The 21922-nt window shown below is 48.1% G+C and overlaps 1 protein-coding gene across 6 annotated transcripts in view; it reads right to left on the bottom strand.

Moving 5' to 3' along the window:
- Positions 1-2228: 2228 nt before the first annotated feature.
- The window catches only part of SYNRG (synergin gamma), a 54109-nt gene continuing 34415 nt past the window's right edge, over positions 2229-21922 (bottom strand). For 2 of the 6 annotated variants that reach the window (XM_033172287.1, XM_033172290.1), the window contains 8 exons: positions 15083-15676; positions 13664-13827; positions 9141-9194; positions 7683-7779; positions 7090-7238; positions 5956-6066; positions 5060-5095; positions 2230-2848 (listed from right to left, as the gene is read on the bottom strand). In XM_033172287.1, coding sequence (XP_033028178.1) covers positions 2717-2848; positions 5060-5095; positions 5956-6066; positions 7090-7238; positions 7683-7779; positions 9141-9194; positions 13664-13827; positions 15083-15676 — 1337 coding nt within the window. In that variant the 3' untranslated portion in view covers positions 2230-2716. Of the gene's footprint in view, positions 2849-5059; positions 5096-5955; positions 6067-7089; positions 7239-7682; positions 7780-9140; positions 9195-13663; positions 13828-15082; positions 15677-21922 lie in introns of all 6 variants that reach the window. The other 4 variants (XM_033172289.1, XM_033172291.1, XM_033172288.1 and 1 more) reach the window with 4 other exon arrangements.

Raw genomic sequence — 21922 nt, 5'->3', positions numbered from 1 at the left:
ATTCCCATGGTTCAGATTTAGGCATGTCAGGCTTTGCTGATGCGCCTGAGCCATAGAAGACCTGCAGTGGGGTCTTAGTAGCTGAATGCCAGGGGGGAAGTTCAGAAGACACCGCTTCTCCCAGGGAAGCACTAGGCGGAGAGCGTGCACTTTTCTCTATAGAAAGATGCAGGATGAAAGATAAAGTGGATCACTCTTTTTGCCACATTGTCATTGGTGTTCAAGATACCACTGAGTTGACAACACCCCCAAGTTTGACCCCGTTAGCACTTATGACTCCCGAATACTTACCTTTTTGGGTGTGCATCCACCCAAAACAAGGCAGCTCATTGTTCCATGGAAGCGAAACACCCAAGAGAATATATAACCATCTGACCCTGCAGCTCCTGCTCTCTGCCCTAAGGCGCTTTTCAGATTTCTAAAGCCGGGAGAAATTTGGTGGCCAGGCTCCTTCCCTCCTCGCTGAAGCACCAGGATAGGAAAAGCTGGAATGTGCTGGAAATTCTTCGCAGCTGTTAAAGGAGACCTAAGCTGCGCCTCCAGTTGTCAGGCTGTGCTTTCGGCGGATCTGGTCCTCAGCTAGGCGCACCCGCGCCAAGGGTGCCAGAGGAAACTCACCAGAATGTGATATGTATAAACAAGCTGGCCACAAGCTGGGAGAGATCAAAAGCTCACAGCAGGCACAAAGCAGCAACCAGTTCCCAACTGGTTGCCCCACACCTGACATCCACATGATGCATCAGGTGTGGGGAAGGTGAGGTTTCTGAGGCAGGGGAAACTGGGACCCCTAATTAAGCCTGTGGGCCCTCCCACCCTGCATTCCTAAGCGCTGCCAATGGTGGAATGGGGAAATAACTTCAACAGTGGTGGATCATGAAGCATAGCACACTGGGAGATGGAACATCACTAGGCCAGTCCCCAACACCCTCCAACCAAGGGAACGGCATCAAGTTGCCAATCCAAGTGAAGGGAGAGATCAAAAGCTCACAGCAAGTCTCTCTAAAAAAAAGAGAGGCACAAACATTGTTTGTTTAATGCTATAATCAGGCTGCTTGCTTCGTTTAAGCCTAATTAAACAGCTCCCTGCCCCCCCTTCAGTTTAAGCGAGGTGGTCTGCAGTCTGGAGGTACTGAAGAAGAAAGCGAGCAGGGAAACAAAGAAAAGCCCATTTTGCTCCATTGCGTTCTCTGGACCATTGCCCTCTCGAAGCCGCAAAACGATGCGACCCGCTCAAAAGAGGAAAGAGGCCGCCTCTCCCAGCCACCCTCAAATTGTCAGCGTGCCACAAAGAGAAACGGCCATTCAATCGATGTAAGCTGGTTATACCCTTAGGAGGCTCTCACTCTCTCTGCAAACTTAATGGAGTCGCAAACAGTGGTAATGCCCTTTAGAAGAAGCAAAAAGAAACCCTCCGCAATTTCACACTTCCGAGAGCCCTCCGCCATTCCGCATGTCTATTTTTATTCCACACTGCCAAATTCGACAGCTGATTCTTTAAAAACATGGGTCCTTCATTCTAGGGAGAGGTCTCGAGGCTGTAAAGATCAGCTGCTTTCAAAGTGCCGGGGGGGGGGGAGAACCGTCTTTAAAGCGGCTGACAGATTTAAAGCGAAGCCAACGCACGTTGAAAATGCACGACTCCACACGCCAATGAATCCTGGGAACTGTAGCTTCCCCCTCGCAGAGCTACAGTGCTCAGCACCCTTCACAAACCACAGTCTCTTTGGGACAAGTCATGTGCTTCAAATGTGCGTCAGATTTGCTTGAAATCTACGGCGTGGATCTGCCCAATCGTTTCCTGCCTGTGCAACAGTTATAAGAAAAATAGGTCCGGCCCCAGAGGGGAGTCCGTAACCCAGAAGAGAGAGCCTTGCAGGACTCCCTCCCTGTTTAATGAACAAAACCGAGACGATACTGAGTCGAGCAATTCTCAGCTGACGTGCTTCATGCCAAGAGTGCCTTGTCAGTGGGGTGGGGTGGGGTAGGGGGAAAGAGGTGGGGAGAAGTGGACCCCTGACACTTAAACATGGTTTTGGAAGCTCACCAGGTATACATGAGGTGAGAAGTGAGAAGCTATTCAAGACCTTCCTCAAAGAACAAGAACCACCCAACAAGGATCCCAAGCCAACCCTGTCTCCTTCTGACTTTGTCATCCTAGGGGATGTAAGCCACTTGAAACAGAGGTTATCACTTCCGGGGGTGGGGGGAGATCCCTCCACCTTCATTAAGCAGACAAGAAATTTGCCAACACTTGAAAGGCAGACTGTGCTGGTCAAATGCCACTCGAGAAGCAGTTTGTGCCTCAGTGCAATCCACGCCTCCACCCCACCCCCCAAATCAGTGGATATTTCCAAATTCTTGAGAAGTCCATCACAGGGAATTTGCAGATTTAAAAAACATAGTGGCTTTCACCCTTTTGGAAGAGAACAGCTAGTCTAAAAACAAACGTTTCATATATATACACTTGAACCCAGTCTTCCCCCAAGCTGGAGAAGTCCGGGTGCAGCAGACTACAACTCCCAGCCCCCAGCCATCATGGCCGTGGATCTGTAGCCCAGAACGTCTGGAGCACTCCAGCCTAGGGATGACTGCCTTAAGCGCTAGCTCAGAACAGTTTCCACATCTATTTCCAGCCCTCCCCACCCCACCCCCACTGCCCCTCCAGTGTATTCTTCCCCTATCGAGACCAAGCCGAAGCTGAAGGAACGAAGTCCGCTTAAAGCAGGTCAGGCAAAATGAGGCCCGGGGGTTTGGGCTCAACGCAGTTGATCCAGAAGTTGGCGCAGCTGGCGTGATACTGGTGCCCTCCGTAAGCAAGTTTGAAATTGTCCGTTTCCGAGTTAAAGGCCTGCGGAGGAGAAGGGGGGAAACAAACAAACAGCAGAGTTAGGAACCGCCGTGATGCTCCCATGTGCTGAAACATTGCACCACGGAGAGAGGCATGGATGCCGGCGACACACAGGCACACACTGACAGCCAACAAACACATTCGGTCTCTTCGGGGAGATTCCTAACAGCTCGCAAGCCATCGCCGTCAAACCATGGCCACAGCTCTGGGCAGGCATCGGCTCTGGGATAAACCAGCAACAGAGGGTCCTCAATCTCCACTTTGTGCGATCGAAAAGAGCATTTAAAGGCAGCTCTTTTAAAGAAGTGGGAAGAGAAAGAGCCTGGTTGAAGGCAGAATCTATTTTGTTTATTTTTGGCACAGTGCTCCTTCCATCTCAGGCAAGGCGGGAGGCTATAAGACAGAGAGCGAGAGGAACCTCAGGCCTGCAGCCCTCTAAGCCTCTTTACCTGGTCTTCAGGACCCTCTCTAGGCCACACCCCTCACTAGCCCTGTTTCACACCCAGACCACTTGCTTTCCTGGCTGCAAATGTGTCCTTGATCATGCCTCTCGCTTGCCTGGATGCAGAGATGGCATGTAGACCCTGGGCTGCTGTACAAAGGTAGAATTTGGACTGAAAAGCATTGCCTGCCCTTCCCAGAAAGAGGGGGGACCTTTTGGGCGGCTGCACCCCAGCAGGGAGCTGTTCCCCTTGCCCCAAAATTCATGTGAAATCCTGCCTGCCTGCCAAATTGTGTGATGTTATAAAATGGGAGAAAGCACGGCGGAACCCTGAACCAGGGGCACTCCTGTTAGGAGGCAAGGAGGACGCACTGCAAGGTTTTGCCGGCTTAAACCTAGCGTGGGAAACCACAAAGGAGCTGAAACACACCTGAGAGCAAGTTTCCGACTTGGGCGTTGCTGGCAAGCCGCTTTTCAAGGAAGCAGCCCCCACACACAAACACCCCAGGGCTGATTTGTCAATGGCCAAGGCTTGCAGCTGAGCAAGCAGGTGGAGTACTTTGGGAAGGGTGCTGCTTTGGGGATTAGTGGAAGAAATGCACTTGTTTCCTCACAGCTATTCGCCTCTCAGATATCCAGAATGCAAAGCACTTCCATGACTTTAAGAGATTCTATGTAATCGTGTGAGAAACAGCTGTAGGAGTATATTAAGGTGACTGTACATCAGCTTTGAAAACAACCCCTAACTTTGCACAGACCCACTTGTGTGGATAAAAATAAATGAAGTATCCTTGGGTAAAGCCCCTTAATTTGTTGCAAATGATGGAGCCCAGCTAGTTGACCGCGCGCATCTCTTTGCTCCCATGGAGGAATGGTGGAACACACAGGACCCCACACCTTGAACCACACGCAGGAGCTAAGAGAGAAGCAGTCATCAGGCTGAACTAGACCCCCCCACACACACACACTTGAAGGAGAACGTGACCCCCGCAGACCCCCCTCCACACCATCAAAACCTGAAAAGTTTTTAACATCTTCATGCACAGTGAGGGTGGACGGCACAAGCCCCTCCTGCCACAAACACGCAAGGCGAGATAGGTGGGAGCCAACGACACAGACAACTTTTTCTGCCACACCACAACACGGACCACCACAAAATAGCAGATCTATTCACAAAGCAACAGGCATGCCGACATGAGAAAGACTTGGTTTGTGCACAGCACTAAGCCAAACCATGGATTAGTGGGAATGTACAAGAATGCAGGCTCCATGAGAGAAGAGAGTGTCCCTGCTTTGATCTTCCTCCGTCCCAGCTTTGGGCTCAGCGCATCGCCTGGACCCGGGCTTGCAGTTCATCTCCTCCCAAGTGGTGAAGCATAGAAGAAACTTTGATCAGAGTTTGTTGTTTGTCTAGAGCGAGACAAGCCATGAAACTGGGTTCAGATGATACGCTTGGCCAAACCATGGTTTAGCGGGCAGCAGCAGGACCAGAGGACGGAACAAAGCAGCTACTTGTCTCCTTTCTGGAAGGCCCACATGCTTGCAGGCTCACACTAAGCATTCAGTTTGAACCAGGCCATTTAGGAGAACAGACTCGAGTGCGAGTTAGTTGATTAAAATCGAGAGGTTAGAGAGAGGGAGAGGCACAGAAATTGTTAACTGGAGACAAACGGAGGAGGGTGGCAATGGTCTCCGCTACCGCCTTGCTTAGGGCAAACATTAAAAGGAAAATATATATAGAGATATAGATATCTTTCACGGGTCCGTACTTCTCTAGGAGGTTCCTCCGCAGGCTTCTCTTCTTTCTGAAAACGTCGAAACCAGAAAAGGGTCAAAACATAATTGCCAAAAGAGGGGAGCTGGATGTCAACCAAACTCGCTCATGTTTTAAGAGTCCCCATCCCGCTCCACACAGAGGGGCTTTTAGAGCTGGTCCAATATATCCCACTGACAATCCTGAGTTTCTGAAGGCTGTGGGGCTTGTCTCTTACGAAGAAAGAAGATAGAGGCTCCAAGCCAGTTGCAGGGGACTCCTGACTCCAGAGTCAACCCTCCAGTTGCCTAGGAAATAAGGCACAAGTAATTGGGAACACCGGCGACCTGACAGGTACTGTCAGACGGTAACGCCCATCACTGGAGGGCATCACAGTGTTGACTCTTGCCCTATAAAACAAAGACGGGTAACTTGAGGTTCTCTGGATGTTGCTCAGCTGCAGTTCTCATCCTTCCTGGCTGCTGGCTGTGCCAGCTGGGGCTGATGGGAGTTTGAGTCTCATATCTGGAAGGCCACTACATTTTATTTGAGGAAGACTGTGTTGCCTTGCTGGGTGGATCCACGCAGGCCCAGGGACTCGTACCTCTTACTTCCCAACTCTCCGGGCTCCACTAAGGCTGCCTGGGGTCTCCACCCGAGCTGGAAGCAGCAGCAGCAGCAGCAACATGCATTCGGACGGGCGGCAGAGGGTGTTTCGGAAGGAACTCAGCTCTGCCCACGATGCGGCTTTCTACAAAAGCTACTTGCGATGAGGTCGCTGGATGCTCCGGGTGCTTGTTAAAATTAGTGGAGCAAATGCAGGAGTGGAAGGCAGCAAATGCAAACAGGGGTTGAGATAGGTGGGGAGATGTAAACAACAACAACAACAACAACAACACAGCCTCTACTTACTTTGCTTCGAGAATTTACATTCAAGAGGCACACCCCACAAGCCAGTTCTTGGGCGTTTTTGATTCCTGGGCGAAGCATACAGGAGGAAAAATCGAGTGAGTTTTCGTCAGGCTGTAGGAGGAACAACAGAGGTAGGAATCAGTATATTGTTCATAAGAAGCTATCTTCTGCCTTCAGTTCTCTTGTTCTAAGTTATCTTCCACGCTCTCTTCTACCTTCCAACTTCTAAGCGGCCTTCTACCTTCTAATCCAAGAGTACGCAAACTAAGGCCCTCGGGCCAGATCAGGTCCAATTGCCTTCTGGATCCAGCCTGCAGACAGTCCGGGAATCACCGTGTGGATTGCCAGCGTGCACATTCTTTCCCCCTCTCTCGCTCTTCCTCACATGGTGGCGGCGGCGCCTCCTCCTCCCTCCCTCCCTCCTCCCTCCTGGCTTCTCCTCGCCCTGCCTAGAGGAGGAAGAGGGCTGGGCTTTGTTGATGCCAGCAGCAGCAGAAGTGCTTGAGTGGCCGCTAATTTAAGCAACCCCTCTCCGGAACCCTTCACACACCACTCATCGTCCCTCTGCTGCCGCCGGCCCCTGCCACTCGCAAGACACCATCATCATCATCATTATTAAATTTTTGTCTCATATTTTCACCCAAAGCAGCTCAGCGTAGCAAGCAATTAAGAAATAAAACAACCAATAAGAAACAAAAGATTATTTACAGCAATCTAAAAGCATTAAGCACATCTAAACAATCCGTATCTCTAACGGCACTCAGAGTCTGAACACTGGGAGCACAGCAAAATATGCCTACGTGGACCCTCCACATTTAGAGGTAGTGTATCCTTGAACGGCAGGTGCTGAGGTCAAAGAAAATGGGACGGCCGCTGCCTTCAAAACCTGCTCCTGAGGGCCAGTTATACAAGATGTTGTATGGGAACAGTGCTCCTCAAACTTGGGTCTCCAGCTGTTGCTGGACTACAACTCCCATCATCCCTAGCTAGCAGGCCCAGTGGTCAGGGATGATGGGAACTGTAGTCCAAAATCAAGAGAAACACTACTGGAAGGATTCCAGGAGGCCGTTCTCATGCTCCAGTGGGGCAAAAAAATCCCTACAGGAAAGAGACTGACCACACAAAAGGCCTTACCGTTAAAGCAGCGAGCGACATGAAACTGATCAGGTTGTTCCACACTTTGTCGATGTCCTTCAGTAGTAGCTGGAGCTTCTCGCTACAGACGGCTGTGGCTTTGATACCCAGCTCTACCCGTTTTGTGACTCTATAAACCTCGACGACCCCTGTTGAGAGATCAAAGGTGAGGGTTCAGGGGTCACAGGAGGCATGCCAACTCTCAGACGGCAAGGGTGAGGAACCAAAATGAATGTGGCCCTCCAGGCTTCTATCTCTGGCCCTCAGAATTCTCCCCAGGCCACACACCCTTGCGTGTTTTTAATGTAACTTAGTTGCAAACCGCTTTGATTTTTGTTTTGGAAACAGATGTCTATCAACATTTTTTAATTAATAAATAAAACGAGAGCACCAGAGTCTCACTAAGCGCATAAACCACAGAGAAATCTAGAGGGTAGATGGAGGTGGGGGAAACACCCAATAAGGTTTCAGGAAGTGGGAAAATCTCCTTCTGCTTAAAAAAAAATAAAGAGGCACATCCCAAGCAGAGCTGTTGGGTGTCTTTGCTCCCTGTTTTAATTCCTCATTTTCATGAGATACGGTAAAATCCATACCTAATAAGTACTCCATGCCTTGCGTGGAGTGGATCACTTCGGTGCAGACGGAGGAGCTGCTGATTCCGTTCAGGGTGTCGTTTGCTTTCTTGATGACCTGACACAGAAGAGACATGTGTTTGTTCTGCTGAACTCAGGACGGTGTTCATAGCATCCCCAGGGAGCCTCCAGCCCAGGCCTGCTTATCTCCAAAATATCTGCCATATCACATGCATCCGCATTGTGCCAGAGGAACCTCAGGCTGCATGTGGCCCTGGAGGTTTCCCCATCTGGCCCTTGGAAACCTCCCCAGACCACCCCCTGCAGCAGCCCTGTTTCCCAACCTAGGTGGTTTTGCCTGGCTGGAGTGCGTCCCTGAACTCTGACAATGCCTCTTGCTTGTCTGGTTGGTGGAGGAAAGAGGGGTGTGTGGAATGGGTGTAGAAACTAGCCTACGGCACAAAGGCAAAAAATTGCCTTTGTTGCTCCGCCCACTGTTGCCTCTGGCCCCACCCAGAGGGTTGCAGCCCAATCACAAATGCATGTTTTGTTAGACAAGCACAGGGTTAGTACATAGAGAGTCCTTAAACTTCTTAGAGAGAACCCTCTCTGTGTGTGGCCACTTCCGTTGCCTCCTCTGGGCAGGAATTCTGTAACAATGGAGATAACCCCTTACAATTCCTTCCGCCTCTGAGGAGACTTTCTCCATTCACCTTGTTTCCAAGACAATCATATGTGTCTCTGGGGGTTCCAGACACAGCCACCCTATTTTGAGACCACCAATTTTTATTCTACTGTAACATAGAAGTATTTTTCTGCAAACTACTTTGCTGTATTTTCTGCCTGCATTGAAATGTAAGTAAACCTTTTTGTTTATCTTACTAAAAAAAAAAAGGTGGTTCATTCTCTGCAATGGGGTGAAAAGGAAGAAGGTCAGAAGACCACAAATAAAAAGGGATAAAAAGGATATAACTGCTTTATTCCTACGCTTCAGAAAGCTGCAAAACGTCCAAATGTTTTTACTCTGCTAGAAAGCCTGCTTATTTTTGCATTTCTCCTACACATGTGGGATAGGAGGTTTAAAATTTAACCTATAGATTTAATCCTCCATCCAATTTCAAACATAAATTATTCCTTTCCACCCCAGCAGACAGTGGTTTCCCACTGCGGTGAGATGTACAGTCGTACCTTGGAAGACAAACACCTTGCCAGTCGAACGTTTTGGCTCCTGAACGTCGCAAACCCAGCCAATTGGAAGCCACGCCTTGGTTCCCAAATGTTTTGGAAGTCTAACGGACTTCCGGAACGGATTCCGTTTGACTTCCGAGGTACCACCGTACTGTATTTCTAGTTAAATGATAGTAACTCTTTTCTATCCGCATTTATGCATAGGAGCTGGCGCATGCACACAGTATCAAAACCTGTGACCATCCCACATGAGGTATACAAAGGAGAAGGACGTTGTTTTGACGTACTTACCTGGAGGGCACTTTCTAAACACCTCTGCCATTCATAGGCATATCTCTCACTTTCCTAGGTGGAAAAGAAGAAGCGGAATTCCACAGGTTTCAAAAATAAACAAATAAATCAGAACGAGTAATGACTGTCTTATAAGTGATGCCCATCCCCTGCTACACAGAGGTAGCAAAAAGCAAGGAAAGCTCCCAGAAAGATGCAGGTGGTTTTCATGTGGAGATTGGGAAGTGGTCCATCAATGCAATATGCCCAAACCCACACCGGTTGGAGGATATAGAGAGATGGGGAGAGTATCCTTTGGGGAAGGGCCATAGCTCAGTGGTATAGCCTTTGCTTTGCATGCAGAAGGTCATAGGTCCAATCCTCGGCACCTCCAGGTAGGGATGGGAAGGTCCCCTTCCTGAAACCCTGGAAAGCCACTGCCAGTCAGTGCAGACAGTTCTGAGCTAGATGGACCCAATGGTCTGACTCAGCATAAGGCAGTTTCCAATGTTCCTATATTTCCAACCTAGGCGAAATACATCCTGCATGCCAGGATGGCAGGGATCAAAAGCTCCAAAGCAGAACTGTCTGAACACCACCACTAAAGAACATTGCGGTGGGCTGAATTAGAGAGCCCTCAGGGGGTACCTTCCAACTCTGTTGTTGTTGTTGTTCAGTCGTTCAGTCGTGTCCAACTCTTCGTGACCCCATGGACCAGAGCACGCCAGGCACGCCTATCCTTCACTGCCTCTCGCAGTTTGGCCAAACTCATGTTAGTAGCTTCGAGAACACTGTCCAACCATCTCATCCTCTGTCGTCCCCTTCTCCTTGTGCCTTCCATCTTTCCCAACATCAGGGTCTTTTCCAGGGAGTCTTCTCTTCTCATGAGGTGGCCAAAGTACTGGAGCCTCAACTTCAGGATCTGTCCTTCTAGTGAGCACTCAGGGCTGATTTCTTTGAGAATGGATAGGTTTGATCTTCTTGCAGTCCATGCGACTCTCAAGAGTCTCCTCCAGCACCACAATTCAAAAGCAGCAATTCTTCGGCGACCAGCCTTCTTTATGGTCCAGCTCTCACTTCCGTACATTACTACTGGGAAAACCATAGCTTTAACTATACGGACCTTTGTCGGCAAGGTGATGTCTTTGCTTTTTAAGATGCTGTCTAGGTTTGTCATTGCTTTTCTCCCAAGAAGCAGGCGTCTTCTAATTTCGTGACTGCTGTCACCATCTGCAGTGATCGTGGAACCCAAAAAAGTGAAATCTCTCACTGCCTCCATTTCTTCCCCTTCTATTTGCCAGGAGATGATGGGACCAGTGGCCATGATCTTAGTTTTTTTGATGTTGAGCTTCAGACCATATTTTGCGCTCTCCTCTTTCACCCTCATTAAAAGGTTCTTTAATTCCTCCTCACTTTCTGCCATCAAGGTAGTGTCATCAGCATATCTGAGGTTGTTGATATTTTTTCCGGCAATCTTAATTCCGGTCTGGGATTCATCCAGTCCAGCCTTTCGCATGATGAATTCTGCATATAAGTTAAATAAGCAGGGAGACAATATACAGCCTTGTCGTACACCTTTCCCAATTTTGAACCAATCAGTTGCTCCATATCCAGTTCTAACTGTAGCTTCTTGTCCCACATAGAGATTTCTCAGGAGACAAATGAGGTGATCCGGCACTCCCATTTCTTTAAGAACTTGCCATAGTTTGTTGTGGTCGACACAGTCAAATGCTTTTGCGTAGTCAATGAAGCAGAAGTAGATGTTTTTCTGGAACTCTCTAGCTTTCTCCATAATCCAGCGCATGTTTGCAATTTGGTCTCTGGTTCCTCTGCCCCTTCGAAATCCAGCTTGCACTTCTGGGAGTTCTCGGTCCACATACTGCTTAAGCCTGCCTTGTAGAATTTTAAGCATAACCTTGCTAGCGTGTGAAATGAGTGCAATTGTGCGGTAGTTGGAGCATTCTTTGGCACTGCCCTTCTTTGGGATTGGGATGTAGACTGATCTTCTCCAATCCTCTGGCCACTGCTGAGTTTTCCAAACCTGCTGGCATATTGAGTGTAGCACCTTAACAGCATCATCTTTTAAAATTTTAAATAGTTCAGCTGGAATATCATCACTTCCACTGGCCTTGTTGTTAGCGAGGCTTTCTAAGGCCCATTTGACTTCACTCTCCAGGATGTCTGGCTCAAGGTCAGCAACCACATTACCTGGGGTGTATGAGACCTCCATATCTTTCTGGTATAATTCCTCTGTGTATTCTTGCCACCTCTTCTTGATGTCTTCTGCTTCTGTTAGGTCCTTTCCACTTTTGTCCTTAATTGTGGTAATCTTTGTCCGAAATCTTCCTTTCATATCTCCAATTTTCTTGAACAAATCTCTGGTTTTCCCCATTCTGTTATTTTCCTCTATTTCTTTGCATTGCTCGTTTAGAAAGGCCCTCTTGTCTCTCCTTGCTATTCTTTGGAAATCTGCATTCAATTTCCTGTATCTTTCACGATCTCCCTCGCATTTTGCTTGCCTTCTCTCCCCCGCTATTTGTATGGCCTCATTGGACAGCCACTTTGCTTTCCTTGCATTTCTTTTTCATTGGGATGGTTTTCGTTGCTGTCTCCTGTATAATGTTACGAGCCTCCATCCACAGTTCTTCAGGCACTCTATCCACCAAATCTAAATCCTTAAACCTGTTCTTCACTTCAACTGTGTATTCATAAGGGATTTGATTTAGATTGTATCTTACTGGCCCAGTGGTTTTTCCTACTTTCTTCAGTTTAAGCTGGAATTTTGCTATAAGAAGCTGGTGATCTGAGCCACAGTCAGCTCCAGGTCTTGTTTTTTCTGAGTATATAGAGCTTCTCCATCTTTGGCTGCAGAGAATATAATCAATCTGATTTTGATGTTGCCCATCTGGTGATGTCCATGTGTAGAGTCGTCTCTTGTGTTGTTGGAAAAGAGTGTTTGTGATGACCAGCTTGTTCTCTTGACAGAACTCTATTAGCCTTTGCCCTGCTTCATTTTGAACTCCAAGGCCAAACTTGCCAGTTGTTCCTTTTATCTCTTGACTCCCTACTTTAGCATTCCAATCCCCTATAATGAGAAGAACATCCTTCTTTGGTGTCATTTCTAGAAGGTGTTGTAAGTCTTCATAGAATTGATCAATTTCAGTTTCTTCAGCACTGGTAGTTGGTGCATAAACTTGGATTACTGTGATGTTAAAAGGACTGCCTTGGATTCGTATCGAGATCATTCTATCATTTTTGAAGTTGCATCCCAGTACAGCTTTCGCCACTCTTTTGTTGACTATGAGGGCCACTCCATTTCTTTTACGGGATTCCTGCCCACAGTAGTAGATATGATAGTCATCCGAACTGAATTCGCCCATTCCTGTCCATTTTAGTTCACTGATGCCTAGGATGTCAATGTTTATTCTTGCCATCTCATTTTTTACCACATCCAGCTTTCCGAGGTTCATGGTTCTTACATTCCAGGTTCCTATGCAATACTTTTCTTTACAGCATTGGACTTTCCTTTCGCTTCCAGGCATATCAGCAACTGAACGTCCTTTCGGCTTTGGCCCAGCCGCTTCATCAGCTCTGGATCTACTTGTACTTGTCCTCCGCTCTTCCCCAGTAGCATGTTGGACGCCTTCCGACCTGAGGGGCTCATCTTCCAGCGTCATATCTTTTATATGCCTGTTGTCTTTGTCCATGGAGTTTTCTTGGCAGGGATACTGGAGTGGCTTGCCAGTTCCTTCTCCAGGTGGATCACGTTTGGTCCAAACTCTCCACTATGACCTGTCCATCTTGACCTGTCCATAGCTTCCCTGAGTAATTCAAGCCCCTTCGCCACGACAAGGCAGTGATCCATGAAGGGGCCTTCCAACTCTAGAATTCTGTAATTCTGCAATATCAAGTGGCATAGTCCTTTCTGGGATTCTACCACTCTGCACGGCAAGAAAGGGAAATCTTAATTCCAATATGCTCCCTCTCTGTTAAAACACAATTCCCTTAGTATAGAAAACTAGCATGTCAGGGAGAATAAGAGTTTGGATTTGATATCCCGCTTTATCACTACCTGAAGGAGTCTCAAAGCGGCTTGCATTCTCCTTTCCCTTCCTCCCCCACAACAAACACTCTGTGAGGTGAGTGGGGCTGAGAGACCAGCCCAAGGTCACCCAGCAGCTGCATGTGGAGGAGTGGAGACGCGAACCCGGTTCACCAGATTATGAGTCTGCCGCTCTTAATCACTACACCACACTGGCTCTCCAGTGATAATAACAATGTAATAATCTTCCCCCACACACAAGCAAAAAGTGTGTGTGTGTGTGTGTGTGTGTGTGCGTGTATATGTATGTATGTATGTATGTATGTATGTATGTATGTATGTATAATGTCTGAGAATGTACCACACCTGCAATCTCTAGTGGTAATGTCCAGGAAATTATATTGTGTGAGTCTTACACATATGTTCAGCTGTTAAAAGAGGATAACCCTCCCGGAATTCCTCTTTGACAAGCCACACTTCCTCCCGTCAAATCTCTCCTTACCTCCACTTCCCCCGTGAGATCTTTGTACTTGTCTCGGATGACGGGCAGGGCTGGCTTCTCACTGAGGGTATTTGACCGATCTCTAAATGGCTGCTCCGGAGGTGGCAAAGGTGAGGAGCGGCTGATCTCTCTGTCGCCCAAACTCAGGCTCCGTTTGTGAGATCCTGGAAAGAAACACAACACATGAAAGTCAGGGTTGTGTGTATGCCCCAGTTCTGAACAGTGTTAATAATAATAACCTCAAAAAAACTTTTTGACAGTAAGAGCTGTCCAACAGTGGAACACACTCCCACAAGAGGTGGTGGACTCTCCTTCCTTGGAGGCTTTTAAGCAGAGGTTAACTGGCTATCTGTCATGTATGATTTAGCTGAGATTCCTGCATTACAGGGGGTTGGACTAGGTGACCCTTCCAATTTTCCAATTTTATTATTCTATGAAGAAGAAGAAAAGACCTTGGCCTCATTCACACGTAACACTAAGCAATAGTTTGCTAAACTATGTTTCATTAAACCATGGCTTAGCATTATGTGAGAACCCTGCCCAGTGGCTTTACTATGGATTGTTTACTGCCAAAAAATCATGATCTGAAGCCATGGTTTGCTGCCGTGTTATAAATTTGGGTTTGTTTTAACTATGGCTTGGTGTTATATGTTTGTTGGGTCATCTGTGGGACAACTCATGATTGAGTTGTGGTTTGTTAAATGAACCCTGGGCTTAGTGTTCCATGCAAGCCAGATCAATATGAATGTTGCACTGCGAGGCTCCTTGAAAATCAAAACTTCAATTAAAAATAACAGCAAGTTACTTGCCCTAAAGTGGTAAAGATGTGCTTAATACTATGCAGGCTAGGAAGATCAGAGGCCAAATGTAGCTTACAAAGCCTTTCCTAAAAAGCAGCGAAGGCTTATGTAGTTCTGCATCTTGCTTCTCCGGGATGTTCTGCGTACAAAGCAGATGCTCTAGCAGAGAGCGAGGTTCCTTCCCTGGCTGGGGCTGATGAGAGCTGTAGTCCAGACAGGGCCGTCTTAAAGGAATCGGCCGCCGTGGCGCAACGATCTCTCGGCGCCCCCGGCATGCCGCCTCTCCGCCCGCCTCCCTCCCGCGCTGGCCGCCCCTCGGGGTGGGCGAGCAGGGGATGAGGGGCATGGCGCTGGAGCGGCGCGGGTCTTTGCGTGCCCTTCCCAGCGCTCCAGCTGGGGATCCGGAGGGTGGGCGGCTTGCATCTCGCCCGCTGGTGCGCGAGCGCCCGCCCGCCCGCCCACCCATGGGGGCAGGGGCGGGTTGGGGAGGGGGCGCCCGGTATGCCGACGGGCTCGCGGGGGCACCCCGGGGGGCCCGCCCTGGCACGCCGCGCCACACAGCATCTATGACGAGACAGCCTTGAGTCCAGAACAACTGGAAGCCAATGTAGGCACTCACCTTGAACAGAGAGGTCGAACGTTGCAAGCTCACTCTTGATCATTTCTTCACTCGATTTCACCTTCCCTTGGGAAGTTGCCAGTAAGAAGTCAAATTTGCTGATTTTGGGCTTCTCGCTCTGAAACTCTCCAAAGTCGTCTGTGCCTTCTTTAGCTGCTTCTACGGAGAGGCCAGCTGAGTCAGCCTCTTGGGGTGTGCCTACAGCTGGGTTTCCAGATGTTTTTGCCAAAGGCCTTGCAAACTCCCCAAAGCCTTCAATGTCATCATCACTCTGGTCTGCAGACTGAGGGTCAGGTTCTTTGAAGTTAGCAAAAGGTGAGAACTTCACGTCCTGGAGAGCATCCTCACTTGCAAAGGTGGTGACTTTGGAAACAGTGGTCAAGGTGATGTTCTCTGAGCTGCCAAACAGAGTCTCTTTCTTCTGGAGGATGGAGGTGGCCAAAGAGGAGCCACTTCCTGGAGGAAAGGGGAAGGGGAGGGACTTCCTGCTTTGGTAGGCATCATCTTTATCAGACCAATCATAGCTTGGGAAGCCACTCAGAGTGGAGCCATTGCTGAAGCTTCCAAAGGTGGTTCCTTTCAAGTCATCAAGATCTAGAAAGGGAAAGACAGAGAAAAAGAGAAGGAGAAGACCCAACCATTAGAGCAGTAGTCACCAGTGTTTTCAGCAAACAAAGTCAGCAAGTCAAATCCAAAGATGGCGCCATTTTGGAGAACACCAGAGTGCAGTATCTCAAAAACTGGCAGCTCCTATCTTTACCTACTGACCTCCGAAACCTGCTCTATGATCCTCTGCTGTCATAAGTACAGTGTCTGAGCTCAAAGATCAAGGCTCAAATATTGTTGTTGTTCTTGTAAATCCACAGCTATAGAACAAGGGAAGCTGGCCCGACTCCATCTTTACTTGTCCTTCAGCAGGCAGCTAAGACATACCCTTTCTAGAAGGCTTTCCTAACCACTGTGTTTCAACACAGCACTAGGCTGTTCTTATTTTGCATCAGGGATGAGAAAAAATGTGGCCTTCCAGTTGTTGTTGGACTCCAGTGAAGGCTGGTAGATTAAGGCAAATGGGGCATTGCCCCATGTAGCTCAGTCTGCCTCCAGCCAGGCCTCACCTACCTTGCTTCTTAAATACAGCTGGTTCATGGTGTCACAGTGCCCATTAGATTCCTCCTCTTTAGCCTCAGTGCCCACCCTTGTACAACTCAGCAGGGAGGAGGAGGGTGGAGGCAAAACTGGAATTAGTTAGCCCTGTCTCCCACTGGCTCCGGCTTCACCTATTTGGGGCTCCCTGTGTGCCCCACCAGTTCCAATGAACACCAGCCCTTCCACAGCATGACCAGTCTGGGTTGATGGGAGCTGGGGGTCCAGCAGCATCTGCAGGACCACAGCTTCCCCACCCCAAGGTAGGAGAGACAGGAAAGGAACCTTCTCTGCCCCAAGACTTTGGAGGCCCACTGCCCATCTGAGTAGACAAGGTTGGGCAGAGGTTTATGGTGGGGATGGGGAACATGTGACCCCCCCAGATGTTGCTAGACTCCAAGTCAACCTGGCGAGCAGACCAGGGATGCTGAGCGCAGTAATATCTTGAGGGCCACATGTTCCTCACCTGTTTTACATGTTTGACTCATTACTGAAAAGCCACAACCCAACCCTGCAGATGCCAAAATGCTAGGTGTGGGTTTTCTTTTAAAACAAACTTCCTCTGATTCTAGAAGCAGCCTACAGCCATCAGGACTAGTAGCCATTGATAGTGTCTTCTCCCCTTTAAAGCCATTGCTACCTCTTGGCAGGCTCATGTTGCATCAAAACTTAAGTTTCATTCCGGATTTCTGGCTACGGGGCTGAAACACGAGCAGCGCTCACAGGAGCTTCCCCGCCTTAGAAAACTGGAGTGGGCGTTGGGTGGGAATAAGGCTTCTACCTACATACCCTGGAACACATCCCCAAAGGCATCAACACTCACCTGGTTAGTGCGCGGCTGAAGCTGGCACAAACTACGGTTCGTTTCTGTAGCGGGACCTACCCTGTGGAATGCTCTGCCAACTGAGGTTCACCAGGCCATCTCTATACTGCAACCCTCCCCGACCTGGATGTTTTGGACTACAACTCCCACCATTCCTAGGCAGTCGTAGTCCAAAACATCTGGAGGGACCCAGGTTGGCTAAGGCCACTTTACCGTTTCAGGAGGCCAGCAAAAACCTGGTGGCTTTAAATGGGCTGGTCATCGCCCTTGTTGAAAGGCTGCCTGTTAGTGTGGCAGCACCCTCACTTTGGAGCTCCCCTGCCTATCGATATCAGGCAGGCCACTTTGCTGTACTCTTTCCAGTACTCTTGCTGAAGATGTTTCTGTTTAGGCAAGGCTACCCAGATATGTAGGGACGTGGGTGGCACTGTGGGTTAAACCACCGAGCCTAGGGCTTGCCAATCAGAAGGTCAGCGGTTTGAATCCCCACGACAGGGTGAGCTCCCATTGCTTGGTCCCTGCTCCTGCCAATCTAGCAGCTCGAAAGCACGTCAAAGTGCAAGTAGATAAATAGGTACCACTCTGGCAGGAAGGTAAACGGCGTTTCCGTGCGCTGCTCTGGTTCGCCAGAAGCGGCTTAGTCATGCTAGCCACATGACCTGGAAGCTGTACGCCGGCTCCCTCGGCCAGTAAAGCAAGATGAGCGCCGCAACCCCAGAGTTGTCCGCGACTGGACCTAATGGTTAGGGGTCCCTTTACCTTTACCCAGATATGTAGTGTTGACATATGTTTTAATTTGCTTTTAATAATTTATATTAAGCATTCTTTGAATATTTTAAATAATGGTTTTCAACTCTTTTTACTGACAATCCCATTGCTTTATTCTTGTGAACCTCTTTGAAGCTTTTTTACAATGGAGTGGTGCATAAATCTTGTGAAACAAATAAAACGGGTGTTGTTAGGCGTAGTTCTTTTCTTAAATTGTTAGCCATCTTGGATTCCTTTTGGGCTACTAAAACCGCTTTAAATGAAACGTTAAGCGGCCCTTTTTAAAGCTGCCCCTTTTACAAGCTTTCCCCACAATTCCTTGAGCTCGCATGGCAAAGCTCATCTCCACTCAGTTCTTTGGTGTGTTGGCCTTGCGGATAATCCAGTCATCGCCCTCAAATCTTCCACCCTCTGGAAACTGCACTAGGCTGCCTTAAGGCCTGATCACAGGTACAGCCACAAAATATGCATGGTGTTCCCTACCTGCCACCTCACTAAGGAAATGGTGGTGTAAGGAAATAAGAGCACACCTGTTGGATCAGATCAGAGGTCCAGCATCCTGCTCTCATAGCAGTCAACCAGATGCCTCAATGGGAAACCACAAAGCAGGACCTGAGCATGGCAGGACTCTCCCCACCTGCGATACCCGGCAAATGGATATAAAATGTAGACATCATGGCTAAGGGTCCACATACTAGACATTCAAAGCACATGGCTTCCCCTGCAAGGATCATGGGAACTGTAGTTCACCTCGCACAGAGCTATGATTCAACAAACTTCAGTTCCCAGGATTCTTTGGGGGAAGTCACATGCTTTAGACATGCAGTGTGTACACAGTCGCCATGTCTACTGCCCGGCATGCACAAGGTCCCGGGTTCAAGCCTCAGCATCTCCAGGTAGGGCTAGGAATGGGCCCTACCGGAAAATCTGGAAACCCGCTGTGAGTCAGTGTAAAGAATACTAAAAGCTAGAGGAGCCAACGGTCAGACTAGGTGTAAGGCAGCCCTTCTTATGTTCCCCCATACCTGGAAAGAAGCCTTCATCTGCAGATTATTACTTTCATGGGAATCCCCTCTCCAGTTGGTTGGGGGGGGGGCAGGGGAAGGATGTTATCACTTTCTCTAGTAGTGAACACTGGGGCTCTGGGCCACAGGGAAGTATGATTTGGGAGAACTTTGAGGTTTGCAGAAGGATGGCAACATCTTGAAAATGGACCTTAAGGGGGCACAAAAGCCCTCCAAAAAATAATAATGATACACCAATGAGGACTAAGCATGCTCAGAACCCAAAGAACCCAAGAGTGCCAGTTGGAAAGGAAGGGAGAAAATGGAGTTGGCACAGGGAGGCAAGCAGGATAGAATGCCTTCCTTGAGCAACTCAATAGTTTTGTGGAGGAAGGCTGGCTGGAGCAACTCCTCCTGTTTACAGCATTTGGGGTATTTTAGCTTAGAGAAAAAGCAAGCAAGAGGTGGCATGGCAGAAATATGCACAGCAGAGAGAAAGTGGACAGAGAAAAGTTTTCCTCCCTCTCTCGTAACACTACGACTTGCGGATATCCAAGGAAGGTGACTGTCGGGAGGTTCAGGGCAGATCCAGCAGGGCTTGTGCTTCTAAGAGGGGAGGGAGGACACCGCCAACACCCTTCATGAATTGTCATCCGTGGCCCTATAATGCCCTAGAAACCGTGCCCAAGCTCTTGAGCCTGAGCAATGTGTCCCTCAGCCACAAACAGAGCTCTTGTCCATCATTGCGTACTTGCTTTGACTGGCTGGCTGGCTGGCTTTGGCCACTACCTCTCCTCTCCCTGCCCTGACAGTCACTAAAAGGAGGAGAAACAGCTGCATAACCATTTGTCAAGAGGTTCAATGCTATCACTTGGGGACAGGATGAGAACAATGCATGTTTGTCGCACTATGTGTGTTAACTGGCTTCCAATGTCAGGATGTCTGTGTTATCGACAAGTCTTCTGTTAATGGCCAGCAACAATGACATAATAATTGCTATCTCAGAAAACCAATAAACTCACTTCACGTATCTATTGAAGTGCACCCTAGTCCCCAAAAGCTTATGTTGTAATAACTCTGTTGTTCTTGCAGCAACAGACTAATGCAGCTACCCCTCTGGAAGATGTTAAGAGAGAGAGAGAGAGAGACATTTTAAGTGGAAGGGGATACGATTGCTTTAAACTTTTAGGGGCTTAAAAAAAAATATTTTTTTGCTGATGACAACCAGATGCATTTCTGGACTCTTTAAAAACAGGGGAGGGGGAAGAAAAACCACACATGCTCAGACTTTCAAAATATGCCAAGATAAATATTTATTTAACACAGCAGGACTTACAGATCGCAAAAGAGAATGCTATACAGGAGCTCGAAAGGGCAGTCATCAGAATCAAAGCATGCAGGTCAGTCTTTTTGCAGAAGAGAGAGATATCTAAGCAGATTCGAAAAGGCACATTCACACAAGGAAATGTTGAGTTCAAATAAAGGTATCAGAGGGAGAGGAAAACTGACAGCAAAAAGTGGGGGATCTCTGGCCCAGTTTAAATTTATGAAGATTCCTCTCCCCTACCCCCCAATAAGCACCAAGGCATGGTGGTGGGGGTAGGGGAGAAGGACTATTGGCCTGCAGGTTCAAGAAATTATGCTATCTTCCATTAAATTTGCAGGCAAGGGTATTTGCCCAGGCTGCATTATTCAAAGACAAGGAAGGATTGGGAAAGAAAAAGACCCCAACACCAAACAATTCAAATTGACAAGAGCACTGAAGGGGGGGTGTTGAGGGTTAGATTTTGGCAAGGAAAGCAGCAGCAGTAGCCTGGTTGAAATTAACATGCAGCAAGGGCTTAGAAAGTTCAAAGTTTGTCAGAGGTTAAGGCCCCCACACCCCAATTCGAAATCTAGCCACATTTTTCATATTGGCTGCCTTCTGCACAACGAATCATACAGCAAAGTTTAAAGAGACAGTATCCCCTTGAAAGAATTTGGAAAATAAGTCTCTCCGCATCACCCCAACCTAGAGAAGTTAAGGCAATTTGGCTGAAAAGGAACAGATTTTAACATCCTTCCCTCACCCCCCAACTGGCCTAACATTCATCCCTTCTTGTCACTATAACTCATCACCGCTTCTCAATTCCTAGGTCCTTTTCTTTGCTGTGCCAAAACTGAAACATTCAGATAAATTCAGCCCTACATACATGCTCACTTTTTTGACAGGAACCTCACTTGTGGAGGAGCCCCTTCTGAAGACAACACAGCTGACCACCCATTTCTCCTAAATCAAGGAATAAATATATAAAAGGGATACTGTCCCTTTCTGACATTTCAGTTTACAGACCAACAGGAATCAAAAGTCTATTTAAAGTATGTAAACTTCAAATGAACTTATATAGACACTTGAACATTATCAATTCAGAGCTTGAAATGCTTCAAAACATATATACACACGCATAAGTGTCTGGGCCAGAGCAGATGTAATACTTCCTGCCGTTTTACTATGTTTAAGGGATCACCCACTGGCTGCACAGCTGAATGCAGCCCTTTTGTGCGTTTCACTCCTACCTTATCTCAAGCGAAGATACAAGCCATGAAGCTGCACTTAACCACAGTTTCTTGTTACACACAAACCAGGAAACTCTGGTTAACGGCTTCCAAACAAGGCAGGATTCCGAAACTAATTTCAAATCGAGGCTCCATATCCTAAGTTGCCTGGAAGCCTTTGGGTGAAACAGCCAAGTCAGGCCTGAGAGCAGACCCGCTGAAATAAACAGACATGGTTTTAAATAGCTTTACTCTGGAAATAACCCACCCCGGGTCTCATCCATTAACCATAATTTCTCAGTCTGGAAATAAAGGGGAAGCCAGCAGGTTCCCGGCTCATCTCTCCACTTGCATAAAGGAAGGAGCAAAAGGGTTGTGCAGCTCCCATTACAGCTGCAACGGAGTTAACCATGGGAAATGCTAATCAGGGTTGACTCCCAACCGAGATTTGAGATGCTGGCTAGCCGTCAACTCTAAGTGGCAGTAAGGATGGTTAGCTTTGATGCAGCTGTAATGGTGAACCATAGTTATGAATGGTGGGAACTCAAGTGCCAGAAGGGAGTCTCT

The sequence above is a fragment of the Lacerta agilis genome, chromosome 15 (assembly GCF_009819535.1).
Source record: "Lacerta agilis isolate rLacAgi1 chromosome 15, rLacAgi1.pri, whole genome shotgun sequence".
Classification (NCBI taxonomy): Eukaryota; Metazoa; Chordata; class Lepidosauria; order Squamata; family Lacertidae; genus Lacerta; species Lacerta agilis.
The sequence above is the reverse complement of the archived record's forward strand: the minus strand, read 5'-3'. Positions and strand labels throughout refer to the sequence as shown.